This window comes from Capsicum annuum, chromosome 12 (assembly GCF_002878395.1).
Source record: "Capsicum annuum cultivar UCD-10X-F1 chromosome 12, UCD10Xv1.1, whole genome shotgun sequence".
Classification (NCBI taxonomy): Eukaryota; Viridiplantae; Streptophyta; class Magnoliopsida; order Solanales; family Solanaceae; genus Capsicum; species Capsicum annuum.
Genome location: NC_061122.1, coordinates 203,424,106 through 203,442,467, shown reverse-complemented (window position 1 = coordinate 203,442,467; position 18,362 = coordinate 203,424,106). Strand labels below are relative to the sequence as shown.

The window sequence follows — 18,362 nt, the reverse complement described above, 5'->3', positions numbered from 1 at the left end:
TTTTTTAATTTTTTTCTAAATTTATTATTTTTTAATTTGTTAAAATATTTTTAAATTAAAAATCTAAAAAAGAGTTTTAATATTTTTTTATTATTTTTTAAAATTATTTGAATATGAAATTGGCTAAAAATTGACCCCCACTCGTACCCCAGGCGAGTGTAATTACTCTCCTTGTCCTAGTCAGCATTTAATGCCACATAGGCAAAGTCAAAGGTCAAAGGGTTTAAAATATAGTTTTTAGTGGGTTCGAGGGTCCAAATGACAAACATGTAAGCAGAAGTGTCCAACTTACAAAACCGACCTAGCACAGGGTCCAGTGAGCCATTTTGTCTATCTATAATATATAAAAAGTGTGAAGACCCTTAGAAACATGATTTGAACTTTTTGCTCTTAATTAAAAGACTCTTCTTTAGACAAAACAGTTTTTTACTATTTTCTTTAATTTATTATTTAATTATTTTTATTATATTAACTAAACCTCCTAAAATATATGGGACTCCTAAATATTAATTAATATTTTTCTTTCTACTGTTCAACTAGAAAAATACTCCTAACATAGGACTCTATTAAAAATATACTTCTATAAATATACGTAATAAGTTATATACCTCTTGAATTTGTAAGTCAGTATTCTTTCTTTTTTTTCTTATAAAATTATTCTATGAATTGTTACATATGGTAAAGATAAATTCATCCATGGACAAATGGGATTTGGGTTCAATTTGCATCTTTATTACTTTTTTTTTTTCAAGTTAATTAATATAATTCTCAATATTTGTATGGTCTATTTCACATTTATGTCTGTTCTTTTGTTTTTGCACGGAAGTTGAGGTTGATGCTTTCTTATATGCATCTTGACGTTGTTGTAAGTATGTAAATATTTATAGTCATTAAATTATGTATGTTTTTATGGAGTATTTTGTCAATTTGATGTTCTTTCGATTTTTAACTTTACGGTTATGCTTTGATAAATTAGGTTTAATTTTTCTTGCCTATTGAAAAAATATAATTGATGCTCATCTAACTTGATTCAGTTGCAGGTATAGATTGATGGATGCTTGATTTTCTAACCCTCATCTTCTTCAATGTTCTTGTCAACATAATAAAGTTCAATGTGTGTGTATATATGTATCTTCTTTATTTTCATTCAAGTCATTCTTTAGGGTCAAAGTTTTCTCTCAGACGAGAATTATTTTCATCAAAATCGAAGAGTTGTAATCGCTATTGTATTATTATTTTTAATTTATAGGTCGTAGATGAATGTCGATTGGCTTTGAAGAATTTCTTGTGTAAAGGTAAGGTTTAATTGTATTTTTTTGATATATTTATTATCATATTGTTTTATCATAATTTACATATAGTAGATGGAAGTCGGTCGACTTTGAGGAATTTTTTAGGTAAAGGTTAAGTTTAATTGTATTGCCTTACTATCTCTATTAGTTTATTATTTTGTGGTAGTTTATAGTTCGTAGATGAATATCGATCGACTTTGAGAAATTTTTGTGTGTAAACTTTAAGTTTAATTGTATTATTTTAATATCTCTTTTTCATATTATTTTGTTGTAATTTACAAGTGATAGATAAATGTTGGTCGGCTTTAAGGAATTTTTTTAGGTAAAGGTTTGGTTTAATTGTATTGTTTTAATATCTCTGCTTTGAGAATGTTTTTTTGTAAAGATTAGGTTTAGTTGTATTATTTTAATATCGCTATTATCGTATTATTTTGTTATAGTTTACAGGCGGTACATGAGTGTCGGACGACTTTGAAAAAAAATTTGTATGTAAAGATTAGATTTAATTATGTTGTTTTGATTTCTCTATCATTATATTATTTTATTGCAGTTTACAGGTGGTAGATGAATGTCAATCAGCTTTTAGAAATATTTTTGGTAAAGGTTAGGTTTAATAAATAAATTCTCCATCTTTACATACTCAAAAGATATTGAATTTAATTATTGTATTCATGTTTATTATTTAAACAAATATCCTATTTAGAGTAACGTTTGAACTCATTAAAGTGAGATACACGCACGAGGTGCGTACACCTAAACTAGTATATATATATATATGTGTGTGTGTGTGTGTGTGTGTGTGTGTGTGTCCCGTGCTAAGCTCGAGCCCAACCTCAAGATATAAATATAGTATGTAATTTATTAAATAAGTATAATTTATTCCATTTTCTCAACAATATTATTTAGATTAATCATATCTAGACAATAAAATTTCAGAACTATTAATGTTTTACATTTGTCTGATGCTTATAAGCCAAGATTCGAACTAATATAAAAGATTAAATTTGTAATTACTTTTTTATCTTTTTGCTTTTTGTGACATTAAGTTATTGAAATAGCAGTTCAAAATTTCTTGCAAAACTCTTAAAAATTAAATCATTGTATAAACGTATTTGCAAGTCGAAAGAAAAAATTATTTGTATTTTTAAATCAATACGTAATATAAAAGTTGTTTTCATGGAATGTTTTGAGAATATAACATCCAATAATTCAAATTAAACTTAATTATATATTAGATTAATTTCTTGGATACTTGCTCTCCTATGTGAATCAATATATATTTTGAGATTAATTTTTTCTAGAGGTTAGAGATTGAATTTAAGTTTTGCAAACATCTTTAAAATTTTCTTATTTATTAAATTATATGAAAACAATTGAAACTAAAAAAGTAATTTCCCTGCTCCCTTTTTTTGTTTTAAAAAAAGACAATTAAGCAATAGAAACACAAATAAAAACCCAATAGTAATTTTTCATATTAAGACACACCATCAAGTGCAAAGATTCATGTCGCAAGGAGGAAATACTTCATCTTTATCAATCACATGCCACTGTTTTAGAGATTAATAAATTTCCTAAAATAAATAAAATAATAATTAAATTTCAATATAAGAAATATGCACAAAAAAGAACTAGTAATCTAATAGTAAACAAGAAGGGATTTACAAAAAATAATACTATATATAATTCAATTATATAGGTCCAAATGAAAATAATCATGAAATAATGAACGAGGACAAAAATAATATGTATTAGAAAAAATAATAGACACATGTAGCAATTCCATTGTATAAATATTTTTGTGAGGACTATCAAATCTTATCTTATTCTCTCTTATATATAAGTATATAATATAAAAATAGTAATTATTAAATTTTCAATTAGAGATAGAATAAACAAAACATTTCTTGTGAGGACTAAACAAATTGGGTCTCTCTTATTGTTGTTGTTGTTATTTTCACACAAAAGAAAAACACAAATTTTGAATTAATTTTTAATTCGTTAGATAAAGATCTCTCGTGGTGTCACTTTCACTTATTTTATGACTCATCACTTTTTGCACGACATTTAATAAGTCCATATAATTGCTCAAATTTACTAAAATGGGTGAAAGCTTGCAAAGTCATTAAAATTTAATATGGGTTAAAATGGATAAAAGAATATATGTGAGGATTACCAAATTCAAAGATTCTCCCTTTTATATAGTTATAAAATGAAGTTTCACGAGGCTCGTGCTAAGCCCGGACCCAAACTCGAAGTATAAAAATAATAATTTTAATTTTAAAATATAATTTATATTATCTATTTTTACTTTATAAGCAGTATATCTAATGATCCATTAAACAAGTCTTGTAGATAAATTTTTATAATTATTAGAGTTGTTAATCACATAATTGGATGATTTTAAATAAAAAATATTATTTATGAGGAAGAAGATATTAATAGAGAATTGAATTATATCAAAAAGCTACAAGTAATATATTGTATAATAACAAAATTTAAAATATTTAATAATTACGCTTCGATGAAGATCATAAATAGAAAAAAATATTGATATTTTTATAAAATTTGAGACTATTTATTTTCGTAACTATAGATAAAATAAATTTATTTTGATATTTATTGTATTTTAGTATTCCTCATGATTTTAGTGGCAATATTTTTTGCAAATTACATTTTTTCATGTTATAGAATCATCTGAAAAAAAGGTCAATGTTTTTAAATTTATATTATACTAAGAGAAAATACTCTATTTTAACCTTGAACTATACACGAAAAGGATGAGACACACTCGAACTTTAGGAGGGTCCTATTATCCCCCTGGACTAATTAAAATCATATTTTTGACAACCTTAGTGTTACGTGACACAACACACTGAAGGGTCCACGTAGACACACGTGTGTGTCACGTAGGTACTAAGGTTTTCAAAAATACGATTTTAATTTTTCCAAGGGGGTAATAGGACCCTCCTAAAGTTCGAGTGTGTCTCAGCCTTTTCGTGTATAGTTCAACGTGGAAATAGAGTATTTTTCCTTATAATAATTATAACCTCAATTAAGAGCCTTTCTATAAATTGACTTAATAAGGATATTAAATGATAATTATATTACATTAATATATTACTCCATTCGATCTATTTACTTATTACGTTTATTTTTTACACATCCCTCACAAAAGTAACCTATTAGTCCCATTTTAATTATTGGTTTATACTTTTTTCATGTCCACATTGAGAAACAATAAATACAAGATATTATTTATTATACTATAATATCAAAAAGAACTATAAGGTTATAGTTGAAATCATTGAAAATTTTGTTTTTTTATTAAAAGTTTCCTTGATTTTATTTTTTTTTTGAGTTAAAGTGATTGTTGATTTAAAATGAAAGGTTTTTTAATTAAATAGTAATCTAACATGTGGCAAGAAGAAATCAACTAACAAATATCCAAGTGGAATGGTCTTAATTAATAAAAAGAATAAGGGTGAAAATGGAAATATGTTATAAAAAAACACTTTTAGTTGCCATGTGTAGTAATTTCATTTCACCAAAAAAATAAAATACCAAAAAAACCCTTCTGAGGACTACCAAATATATATATATATATATAAACATGCTGGGAAGAGGGAACCGGGATAGATATGTGTAGCTTAACCGATGAGTGTAGCCACATGAATCGGAGATACCATAAGAGTAGGGGATTCCCAAGTACCCTTCGCTCTCCATGATATATATATATACGGTTGTAACTCAGGGGATTCCAATGTACCCCATATGGTCATTATGACCAAATCCTCATGCTAGCAAACATGAATTTGCAGTGTTCATCTAGTGAACTTACACCTTCACGGTTAGCTATCAAACCCCGCTATTATTGCCCAATTAAAACCATTACTACACAATTAATACCACCATCCCATTTGCTATTAACCAAGGCTATAAGTAGTGGTATCATCATACTGACTCTAGCTTGCAAGCAATATCCTTATCCAATCTTTTATAGAAGAAAGGATTCTCATTTACCCATAGATTTAATTATTAAGTTGACTTGAGGGAGTCCCGTGTACCCACAAATGGTTTATAAATTAGGTTCACTTGGGGGATTCCATTGTACCCTACAAGGAATGTTTTAACCATAACCATGACCAACAAACCTTACCATTTAACCATTTAAACCATTTATGGTTCCATTACCAAGTTATACGATGCATTAGTTCCATTTAAAGTCCAACAATATAGTAAATATATTCTCATAGAATTTTTATCAAACATATTGGGGGCATAGCATTTACAAAACCCAAACCAATTACTAATTAACCATTCTCATGCAACCAATTGCCCAAACCACCATTAAAGCACGTAAATCCACAATTAAAATGTGAGAAAGTCATAACCAAACATTTAAAACCAAAACCCCCAACATATATTTGAAAACCCAAAATCATACAACAATTATGCCATGAAAACACTTCTTAAAATATGCCTTTAGTTGGAACTAACAATGAGGGAGAAGTATCTTGCCTTAGATTACGAATATAATGGAGAGAAATCACCCGTACAAGCCCCAAGTTGATCCTCTAGATAAAACCCTTGCCTTCCTTTACCCAAGAGCCTTAGAGAGAATTTGAGAGAGTTTCTAAGTGTTTAAGATTAGAATATTAGGGTAAATGATATCCCAAAAGAGTTATAAGTCGTGCGGCCTTAAGAGGTTAAGTAGGTAAATGTTTAAATTACCCCTACATAAACTGTATAAGAATTTTGCAGGAGGGTATGACCACCATACCAATCGTACCCCACTATACTAGTAGTACCCATTACTCGTACCTTAGGCCTCCCCTTGGACCCTAACACTGTCCAACATACGACCATCCAAGCCAAGTCGTATCCGATATTATGACTTGTACCCTTTACCCGTACCTATGACAGAATGGAGATCAAAGAGGATTTGGACACTATCCACCATATGAGTGAATGGTACGACTCGTACCCTATCTTATGGCTCATGGTGAGCCACTCGTACTCAGATCTAAGTTAAGTTACCAAGTTTCAGATTAAGTGATGGAAAAACCAAACCATATGAACCATCATCCACCATACGACTCATACCTACCCAAGTAGTACCCACACTAGAAACCAATCCAACCCACCAACCAACACTGGTTATCATACGACAAAGACTATGCCAATTGAACCCCTTCATACGACTAGTACCCCCTAGTCATATGATGTCCAAAAACTAGAAATCCAGGAAATTTTTTATAGTTCCAAAACCCAAAGTGTTTCATTTGGCCCTCAATTCTCAAAACTACAGCTGAATGAAGTGAGGCTTCCTTATCCTCCCCACTCAACACTTCATCTCAAATCAACCTCAATCTAACATCATCAAACTGATGAGCCCGAATATTCTCCATCAAAGAAGATCTAGCCTCCAAAAATGCCAAAACACACATAGGTGTCAAAATATCAAGTCTAGCCATCTGGTTAGCTAAAGATTAAACCTCTAAGGCCAAAGGCCTTTACTGGATCAAAAGATGGGCCAAACTACCCATGCTAGTCAACTTTCATCTCAAGGCATCCACAACCACATTAGCCTTGCCCAGATGATAGAGAATAGTCAAGTCATAATCCATAAGCAACTCAAGCCAACGGCACTGCCTCACATTAAGATCTAGCTTGGTGAAGAAGTATTGAAGACTATGATGATCTGAGAAGACCTCATAATGGACTCCATACAACCAGTGCCTCCACAACTTCAAGGCAAACATAAATGCGCACAACTCTAAATCATGGGTAGGATAATTCCTTTTATGAGGCTTCAACTAATGAGATGCATAAGCAATCACCTTGCCCTCCTACATCAACACTGCACCTAATCCAATACTTGAAGTATCACAAAACATGATAAATCCCACGTCCTCCTTGAGAAAAACCAATTTAGGAGATAAAGTCAATAAATTCTTGAGCTTTTGGAAGTTTTCCTCACAAGATCAGACAACTGAAAGAAAATCTTCTTCTGAGTCAACTTAGTCAAAAGAGCTACAATAAAAGAGAAACCCTCAACAAAACGCCAATAATAACTAGCCAAGCCAATAGAACATCGAATCTCAATGGGCAAAGTAGGTCTAGCCCAATCACGAACCGCTGCAACCTTGGTTGGATCAACGATAATACCTTTCTTAGTCACCACATGACACAAGAAAGAAAGAAACTCAAACCAAAACTCACACTTATAGAACTTTGCATATAACTTCTCATCCCTTAATCTCTGAAGCGCAATTTGCAAATACTCCTCATGCTCAACATCACTCTTGGAACAAACCAATATAATAACAAAGGAGTCGAGATACAGTTGGACACCCAATTCATCAACTCCATAAATGTGACAGGGGTATTGGTCAACCCAAAGGACATGATCAAGAACTCATAATGACCATATCAAGTCTAAAAAGTTGTCTTCAGAGCATACAAAGCTATAATCCCCAATTAGTGATAACCAGACCTCAAATCAATCTTCAAAAACACCGCAACACCCTGAAGCTAATCAAATAAATCATCAATTCGAGAAAAAAGATACTTATTCTTAAACGTCACCTTATTTAGCTGCTGATAATTAATACATATCCGTATAGACCCATTTTTGTTCTTCACAAATAAGACAGGCGTACCCAAGGTGAAATACAAGGTCAGATAAATCCTTTAACCAGCAACTCCTACAACTGATCCTTCAGTTCCTTCAACTCTGTTGGGGCCATCCTATAAGGAGGAAGAGAAATGACCTTAGTTCCTGGCTCAACATTAATAGAAAAATCAATATCTCGATCCAGAGGCATACCAAGAAATTTTGTAGGGAACACATCTATAAACTCATGGACAGAATCTAAGGAAGGAAGCAAAACAACACTAGTGTCACGAATATGAGCCAAGTAAGATAAACATCCGCTCTCAATCAATTTACGAGACTGAACATAAGATATAATCCTCTTAGGACCTGAATGTAGTACACCCTACTAAGCTATCCTTGGCACACCTAGCAAAGCTATAGTCATAGTCTTAATAAAATAATCTAAGACATCCTGATAAGGACCCAACCAATCCATACCCAAATAAATATCAAAATCGACTATATCTAACACAAGAAAGTTTACCAAAGTCTCACGCCTGATAAAAGTCACAACACAAAATCGGTGCATTCGATCCACCACTAAAGAATCACCTATCGGGGTAGATACACGAATAAGCATGACAAGATGCTCACTAACAGAATCAAAATCTGAAGAAAAATACACAAACATATAGGAGAAAGTCGATTCGAGATCAAATAATACATATATAGGTCTAAAATAAATGGGGACGAGACCTATAATCACAACATCAGAAGCCTCTGCCTTAGGTCTGATAGGTATAGTATAACACTGACCATGACCCCCAACTAGCTGAGTATCCCTACGACTATGATCGCAGGCTCTACCACCTCTACCTCTTACTTCTCTGGTAGTACTCTTATCTCTCATAGATGAAAGAGGAGTAGCTCGAATCACCTAGTGAGGATAGTTCCTAGACACATGGCCGATCTTATCACACCCATAGCAACCTCTATGACAAGTATCAACAGGAGAAGGTACAACTGGCTCTAATGGATACCCTGAACTGCTGAACTAGAAGATCAACCACCTGAACTCTGTAAAACCGTCTGCACTGGCCTACCATGATATCCACGAGAACCTTTAAAATCTTTGCCTTGAGAGGTATGACTCCCAAACTCACCAAAACATCAAATCTTTTTAATGCCTCCCCCAAGATACACTAAGAATATCCTCTATTATCTTAGCATGATCCATGATACTTTGAAAAAAATCCCCAAACACAACCATCTTAGATGTATCCAACTGAAGAAAAAATATTCAAACCCTTTAAAACTTTTGAACCTTCTCAGACTCGATGAAAATACTATCATAGGAATATCTGGACAAGGCATGGAAGAGTGCCTCATACTCATCAATTGTCATGGAGCCTTGCTCTAAATTATCAAACTCATCCAGCATATCCAAAAAATTATCAACAAACTGATCCTAAGTCATCTCAGGTGAATCACGGGGTATACAGCTCACAAGCAACCTCTACCAATCACTAAGATCATCTCTTAACTGATAAGTCGTATAAGCAACACCATCTATGTAAAAAAAGTAAAACACAACTCAGAACACAAGGTTTAAAAGAACTTCACAAGATAAAGAATAAGATGAGAAAAGTTTCCTAAAACATCCTATAGCCTCTCGAAGATAGATAAGAATATCTACGTATCGATCTGCGAGACTCTATTAGACATCTTGTTCTTACACTGTTGACATCAATGAAACTTAGTTTCTCTATTACCAATTTGTCACGATAAAAAATCTATAGGTTATGATGGCACTTGTCATAGCGAACCTTGACAAGTAAGCCTCTCACCCAAGATGATACACACGGAGAAAAAATAGAAATGCCCCTAAGGGTAAGGCTTTTAGAATGAAGCCAAAGCACAGATATAATAAAAGCAAAAAGAATAAAATTAACACATGTAGACATAACTCTCAAAATCAGGTGTCAGCGATATAAGAACTACTACTACAGTTCTGGAGTCAAACACATCAAAAAAATTACCATAATGAAAAATATCTATCTCCGACACTACTAAAGACATAACTAATATAGAAAGAAAGAGGTGAACTCTGGATGTATGAATATCCAACCGCTACCTTGAGAAATCTGAAGGCACCCAAAATCAATTAGTCTGAGGTGCACCCGAACCTAAAGCTGCACCGAAAGGGTAAAGTAGGAGTGAGTACTGTCTACTTGTACTCAGTAGGTATCATAGGCCGACCAAGCAAAGTAGAAAATAAAGCATACCAAATACACACTAAGGGCACGTCACCTGCAATTAGAAAATATCCCACAATGGTAACCCACACCGCTTGAACTAACAATTCTAATATATCACATACTTTACAACAACACACCAAGATAGAACACAAGTATCCATTATGTCACATATAAGTAGAACAGGGGAGAACATATAGATATAAGATCATCAAATACAAGTAAAGAAATGTAACACAAATACATAGATGACAAGTTAATATGGCAGTACAATACAACATAAACACAATTAAGTAAGTGCGATGTACATGATGATGATGACGACAACGATGATGATGATGACGATGATGATGCATAAGGTCGTCGCACAACCTCTGGGATCGTCACACATTTCTCGTATACACCTACAAGGGCAAGCTTCCAAATGTAGGACCCATGAGGGGTTCGTCAACCCGTATACAATCTACATATCTCATACCTCCTCCCAGGCACATCCCTAGAGGAGGGTTTTATAAGGTGTTACAATATTTTCTCCCCAACACTTCCCTCGGAGAGGGTTTTATAAAAGGTGTTGCCAGTGTTTCTTAGATGCTGCTACGATGGTACTAATATTTCATGAATGAGTATGATATGAGGATGTAATTCTCACAATCAATCACAATGATATATTTTCACAACCAACTAAATTATACATTTCCACAATCATGTGAGCCAATATTAACTCATTATTTTTGTTTCATCTATGAATTTCCATATATCTCATATAATAACAAGTATGAATATATCACAATATACCAATGGTACCATATTAGAAATTTCAACAACACAATATAATTTTTCACATATATTCAAAACTATCAATATCACATAGGACCCCACACGATCACACATATCACATAATATCTCAGTTTCAACAATTACATTACATATAGGCCCTCACACGGGCACAACACATTGATAGCCATTTTTCATGATTAGTTCCCACTCTTAACTTGCATTTTGTATCATCATTTTACTACCCAGCCTAGTCTGAAAGAGTTAAGTCATAACCTACCTCAAAAGTCAAAATTTCGAAACCGAGAATTTACTCCCAAGGCCTTACTCCTTATGAATAGTTCCAAACTCTACTAAAAATATCAAATATTGAATCTACGCGTCAAAACAAAACCAATGACATTTATATTGACTAATTTTGATCCGGGATCAAAACGAACTCATAAAACAAGATAAAACAAAGCACATTCTACTGAAGCTTTTATAAAAATATGAACTCCAAAAGAATAGTGACATCAATGTAAAACGGATTTTTTTAATGATAATATGAATGATTATTCATTAAATCTCTGCCAACTACAACTTATGATAAGATGGTGCACAAGACTGAAATGTGACGATTCAAACTTTTTATTGTTATTTTCATCAATGAGGATTAATACACATGTTGTACTCTTTTCTCCTCATTAGGTTTTGTCCCATTGAATTTTTCTTGTAAGGTTTTAATGAGGCATTCAATGTACGTATTATTAGTGACGTGTATTCCTTTTTCTTCACTAGAAATTTTTTTACTAGATTTTTTTCTAGTAAAGTTATAATGAGACACATTGTCTATCAACTAGACATTCAAGAAGGAGTGATATAAATGATAGTAAATATTTATCAAGATATGGTGACTGTCTATCAAGTAATAGTGGAGAAGACATTCTCTAATTTTGATATGGCTATGCCTTGGCATTAGGGCTGGGCATATTTTGGTTTGAATTAAAAAAAATTGAAAAACCAAATCAAAATTTTAATTTTGGTTTGGCTTTTCAATTTTTTAGATCGGTTTCGATTTTCAATTTTTGAAATTCAATTAAACGGTTTGGTTTTTCAAAAAAATAATTTTGATAAACCAAAATTCTATAAATAATTAATAATATAGATATTTTATTAAATATTTAATATATAATAATATATATAAATATATAATAGCAACCCTAATAACTAATAAGTAATAGCACGCCGCATACAACTAACAGCATACAACAGTCTAATAGTTGAACAATCGATCGAACCATAGATCGCCGGCGAGATTGTCATCTGTACAACAATACCAAAGCCGGAGACCGGTCGACCAGACAACCACTGCGGGCTACAGCCTGCAGTGCCGACTGTGTTCTTTTCGGGAGTGATCACTCTTCTGAGTTCTGACTGTTTATGCAAACTTATGCATAATAAAGTTATATACTATGTTAAATTTATGATTATAACATTTAGTTTCATTCATGCTGAGTTATTTATATCTAGGAATGAAAAATAGGTTTGAAAAAATTATTTTTTAAAAAACATCGTTAATTTTAAATGTCCAGTCATAACAAAGAGAGGTTCACTATTTTAATCTTAAAATCGAAATAAAAATTTGAAATAACCAAACCGAATTTATTTTGGTTTGGTTACGGTTGTCATTTTTATCAATCCGAAAATCGAAAAACCAAACCGATATTAAACTATCAAACCAAATGCCCAGTCCTACTTGGCATAGTATCTCTGAAACTATTGAAAGGTTAAGGCCTTCTCTTATATGGCAGAAAGTTACTTGGGATAAGCTTATGCTTAGTAATATTAAAATTAGAAAAAAGTCATCAAAACCACCTTAAACTATATTCGAAAAGTCACTTACACACTTAAACTAACACGAAGACCTATTGCACACTTATTCTTAATAAAAGTGAATCTAATAGCCCCTCCAATGTTCAAAGTCAGTCGCATGTCTCTATGTGATTTACACGCGCCAATCAGATAAGTTTCAAGCGACACGTGTAATTTTTATAATATTTTATTTTTTTAAACCATTTTTGCCTTTATCTTCTTCCTCCTTTGTTTTCCTTTGTTTTTTACACGTGAAGCTCAATTTTCATGGAATGACCATAATGTAATCATCTTCTTTTTTCATTGTTGATATAAAATCAACACAATCAAGCAATAATTTCGTCCAATTCAGTTTTCTTTATTATACAACACCAAAATTTGCAATATCATCGCCATCTAATTACGCCACCCATCATCAAATATCACACACCATCATTGTCACAAAAAATCAATATGCCTCACCACTAATTTTATCACCCAACACCAAAACAGATTTTGAATAATTTCAATATACTATTATTGATTCTGAGAAAAATCGAAAGAAGATTTTTATAGAGAGAAGATAGATCTACAAAAAATATATTAAAAAGATAGAATTTTTAGAAAACACACAAATATTTACATAGAAAAAACTGAAATACAAAAATAAATTGAAAAATTGATCCCCCAGATTGGTGAGTTTGATGGTGGAAGGAATAAAATTTGATCAATCTCAAAGGCTTCACCAAAAAAGTTTCCGACCGACGACGATTTCACCTCTCAATATTTTCTCTTTTTCTCTCCAAGAACTACCATGAAAAAATTACTCCCATCAACCTTAGCAAGCAAGGAACGGTTGTGATTTAAAAAAATGAAGAATAAACAAGATGGAGAGAGAACAGAACAAAGATTAAAGATGGGGGTGAAGGAGAGAGGGTGTGCGAGGGTGTGGGGTGGAGGGGTTTTAACGAGTATTTTTGACTTTTGACTCTCCTCTTTTTCTTTTTTGTTTAATATTATTTCCACCTCAGATTTAGGGTGCAATTAAATTCACTTTTATTAAGAACAAGTGTGTAATAGATCATCGTGTTAGTTTAGGTGTATAAATGACTTCGCGTATAGTTTAGGGTGATTTTGATGATTTTTCCCTTAAAATTAATACTGATGGAAGTTTTTCCAATGATACAGGTAATGCAAGAATTGGAGGCATCATCAGATATGATCGAAGCGAACTCATCACATCATTCTATTCTTCCATCAATGTGGAAGCAACAATGAGGCAGCAACATATGCGTCTAGATTTGGAGAAGGATGGTGTAGACAAAATGGATTCAGTAACTTTGTTTTTGAGATGGACTCACTAATCATCAAGGATATGATTCCCAGAAAGAATGACAACAACCAAAAACTGAGGTTCTTCATTGAGGATTTATCAAGAATTTTAAGTCATGCTAATGATGAAGTGGTCCACTGCTTCAGAGAAGCAAATCAGGTAGCGAACCAACAGGCAAAATATGGCGCTATACTAAGAGAGAATTTGCTATGATATATAATTTTCACAACTTACCAAGGGACGTCAAGGGGTCCCTTCAAAATGGATAAATGGCAGATGCCTAGTATTAGAATAAGATACGATAAGGCCAATCTTAGATGAGTTGAATCTATTTCCTCTTTTCCATAAGGAAGGTATATATTGTGGTGTATAGAACACATACCAATTCCTTTATTTAATAGTAATATAAGTATGGGATTTCCCAACCTTGTATTTGGAGGCAACAAGTGCCCCTCCTTTTTGGTGATCTATTCAACATACTCAACATTGTTGATGAAATTAATTTCTTTTTTAAAAAAGTTATATGATTGTCTTAAATATATGGGCTATGTTCGTTGCAATTCATCTCTTCATTCTCCCTTCTCTCTGCTTATTCTTCTTGTTTTATTCTTATTACTTCATAACACAATTAAAATATTTAAAAAACATATGAAGAATTTTAGATGAAAGAAAACTTGATTTGTTCTGTATTTATTACTTACGTTTAAGCTTGTTGATTTATCATTTAGATAATTAATCTGCTAGTTACTTGTCCTAAGTAGAACTAGTTCTAACACACATGGTTTTGACCTTATTTATAAATTTATCTTTATCAGTCTCAGGATAAGCAATTCTGGCAACCAAACACCACATAAATGACTTATGATATGAAAATATCTCCCAGAGAATAATTTTCGTCAAAACTAGATGCCAAAAATTTTAATACTAAAATAAGGAAAGATAAAAATTCATTCTGCCACTTGCATCCTGGTCAGATGCAATATATATCGGAGCAGCCTTCACAACTTTTTGCTAATTATTAGAGTTCTCTTAATAGAATATGTCACTTTGCAACAGAAATCATTGATTTCATTTGGAGTATTGGTAGAAAACTGAGTTAGAAAACTGAGTTAAGCAAGTGTTTGGACATATGACTTCATCTCATAATTTGAAATCAGTATTTAAATATGCGAGTTCATCTCATGATTTGAAATTAGCGTTCATACATGCAGTGAAACAGTGAAATCATGAGATGAATTTTCAAATTCTCAAAAAATTATTATCTGAGATTCCAAATCATAATTTCAACTTTTTAAAATATAAAATTTTACTGATAATTTATATTTAGTAGAAAACTCCGTCATTTTAAATTTTGCAAAAAAGAAAAAAGACCCATCATTTTAATTTTGCGACGAAAACCATTGACTTCATTTGGAATATTCGTAGAAAACTCTCTTCAGCTTGCGATTTGGATCTGTTTCTAAGTCTTCATCGTACTGAATTAAATATTTGATGCATACCGAATACGACACCATTTATTATTCATGGTTTTGCTTTGTTATGCTATCATTGGTACATTTTTTAGCGGTTTCTTTATTTTTGTATTTCTTTTCCAGGGAATTTTTTTATAATTTAGGTGGTTAGCTACTTGAACTTTCACCTCATGAGGATTCAATTATTCACTTATAATTCTCTCCCTCATTTATAAAACCTTAAAAATATGTTTATTAAAAAAGTATTTCTTTTCCCACTTAAATATCAAATTAATCTAATTCAATTTAACTCCAATGATTAGTTAAATTAACTCTTGTATAGGAGTAAAAGTGAACGGAGGAAGTAATAACGTTAGTTAAAGTATTTGCGATTGGTTCTTGTGATATTTTTCTTAAAAAAAATATTTATTAGGGGTTTATTTTAACAAAATTAACATATTAATTATGCTTTGAAAATATAAATCTGAGTAGTTACACTTTATTTAGTCATTTAATAATAAGAGTATTATTGAAAGAACACAATAAAATCCTCTTGATTTAAAAAAAAACAACTTAATTAAAATAAATATTACTTTAAAAAGAGAGTCAACTATTTTGAAATAGAAAAAAATAGGTACATAGGATATAAATATGGCTAATTTACAATCACTTATATAGATTTAATCAATTTGTTATAGCTAAATAGGAAATTTCCGACAAATTATTGTTCAAGGCAAGTTGGCCTTTTGAAGGAAAAAGAAAGTATTCCAACAAATTTTCATCCGCCAAATACCACATATTTTTTTTCCTTACGTTTAACTCCTCTATCTTAAATGTAAAGCGGGTCACTATTGGCGCCTCACAAGATGTGGGAGTGCTCCCGCCTTACCTTTAACTATTTGGTTAAAGGTGAGGCAGGATGCCTTCATTGTCTTTGCCTTTTTGGCATGCAGTTTTTCTATTTTTCATTGCCTTCTCAAAATTTTGGATAAATAATGATTCCCTTTTAGGCTCCAGACTCGAGTAATAACTTGATGAAACACCACATTAAGAAATGTAGAACTACTTTCAAGTGAAAGTTGAAAGAGGAAACAGAAAACATATACCAACCTTCTCACGGTGGCACTTTATTAAGATACTTAAGAGATAAACAGACATGCATGCATGCATGATTTATAACCATGCACGATGACAAACATTATTCAAACATCCAACTGAGAAAAGCTAAGCAGGAAATTATTTTCCTTTTGTTTTTCAGAGTACAGTGATTATTATTTTGAGGCCATCGAGGCAGGTGTTGGAGAGAGAAGAAATGTAGTAGAAAACTCCTGCTTTTGAAAGAGTGATTGTAGTCTTTCCACTGTCATCAATGTACAATATATTTGTTGGAAGGCAAGTGCTATAGCCCGTGATGTCCACTTGAACCAAGTTGCAGAGTTTTGGGTCGTAGTTGAAAACTACACACATACAAAAAAAAAGGTTTCACAGCATACTAAAAAGCTTGTCACGAAACATGTAAATCATCAATTAAAAGACTTATGAGATACTTCCATTATCTTGTTTTATACTCTCTTCGTTTCAAAACGAATGATCTATTTTCCTTTTTAGTTTGTTTAAAAAAGAATGATCCCTTTTCTTTTTTAACAATACTTTAATTTCAACTTTCCATATGGCATGTTTAGAACCATAAGATTAAAGGATATTTTGGTACATTTGACACAACTTTAATTCAAGGCCACAAGATTTAAAAGTTTCTTTATTTTCTTAAACTTTGTATCAACTCAAAGTAAGTCATTCTTTTTTAAACGGAGGAAGTATTGTACAGTTGGAATTTCGAAATTCAAACTTCGAAAATTCACCGGACATATAAAAGCTTTAAGCTTGTTGAAATAAAATTATATATTTGAAAACTATCTAAAAAAATACTATAAATCACAATAATTAGTATCTTAATAAATATTTAAAAGACTATAAAGAAACTACGATTAAAGAAAAACTTAGTCAACACTCGAAATTTCAACTGTGCCACTTAAATTGAAACAGAGTGAGTAAGAAAAATTACTTACCGAGGACATCGCCAACCTTGAAAGTCTTTCCGTTGAGCCATAATTGAAGGTTGGCATCTAGGCTCCAACCAACGGAGCCACCAACCATGTATTCGGTAGCCAAGGTAGGGGCAGCAAGGCCCAAAATGAGGAATAAGTACATCAAATTTGTAGCACAACCTGCCATTTTTTGATTTATGAGTAATTAAAGGTATTAATTTTGTAGAATATATGAGGAGATGTAGTGAGGATGAATAAATTGAAGAAGAAGTGGCCTTTATATAGATGTCGTAGAAGCTTTAGTTGGATTATAAAACGTTATTTTGCAATAGATTAATCCCTGTTAACGAATTTTAAAATCAATTCATAGCCAATCCACATGCACCATTGACCATCATTAGTAAATTCAGTCGAATGATCAATAATGTTGGTGCGTGAAACGGGACAGTTGAATTTATCAAAATGAGACACGTGGTCCAGTTTGATCTTAAATGAAATGAGAAATGAATATATAAGAGCAAGAAAATAATCAAGTCATGTATTAGATCTTGGGAACCGAGCCCTGAAGACCTAAATACAGATCCTATGCATTACAGTGTGTGAATCAAGAATCTAAAACCCCAAATACAAATGACTAATGGCCTATTTATAGGAAAATCTAGGAACTACTTGCATAGGGTTCGTCCCTCTCATAGTCTCCTGATTGATCACTAATTATGTCGTTGTGCACTGACCGACGAAAATCTCATCCTCTTCTGTGATTTTCGGACAGGAAAACATG

At 31.9% G+C, this 18,362-nt stretch overlaps 1 protein-coding gene across 1 annotated transcript; it reads right to left on the bottom strand.

Annotated features, from left to right (window-relative positions):
• Positions 1–16,626: 16,626 nt before the first annotated feature.
• Positions 16,627–17,837, bottom strand: LOC107849871 (basic blue protein). Its single transcript, XM_016694407.2, has 2 exons — positions 17,603–17,837; positions 16,627–16,993 (listed from the first exon to the last, which is right to left on the bottom strand). Exons 1-2 carry the CDS (start codon positions 17,766–17,768, stop codon positions 16,791–16,793), a joined length of 369 nt encoding a protein of 122 aa, XP_016549893.2. The 5' UTR covers positions 17,769–17,837; the 3' UTR covers positions 16,627–16,790.
• Positions 17,838–18,362: the final 525 nt, after the last annotated feature.

Excerpts from the sequence above, each read along its gene's own strand:
- LOC107849871 (XM_016694407.2), bottom strand. The coding sequence starts at position 17,768 with ATGGCAGGTTGTGCTACAAATTTGATGTACTTATTCCTCATTTTGGGC. Across the intron at positions 16,994-17,602 it reads CAAGGTTGGCGATGTCCTCG|TTTTCAACTACGACCCAAAA; the intron begins GTAAGTAATTTT and ends GTATGTGTGTAG.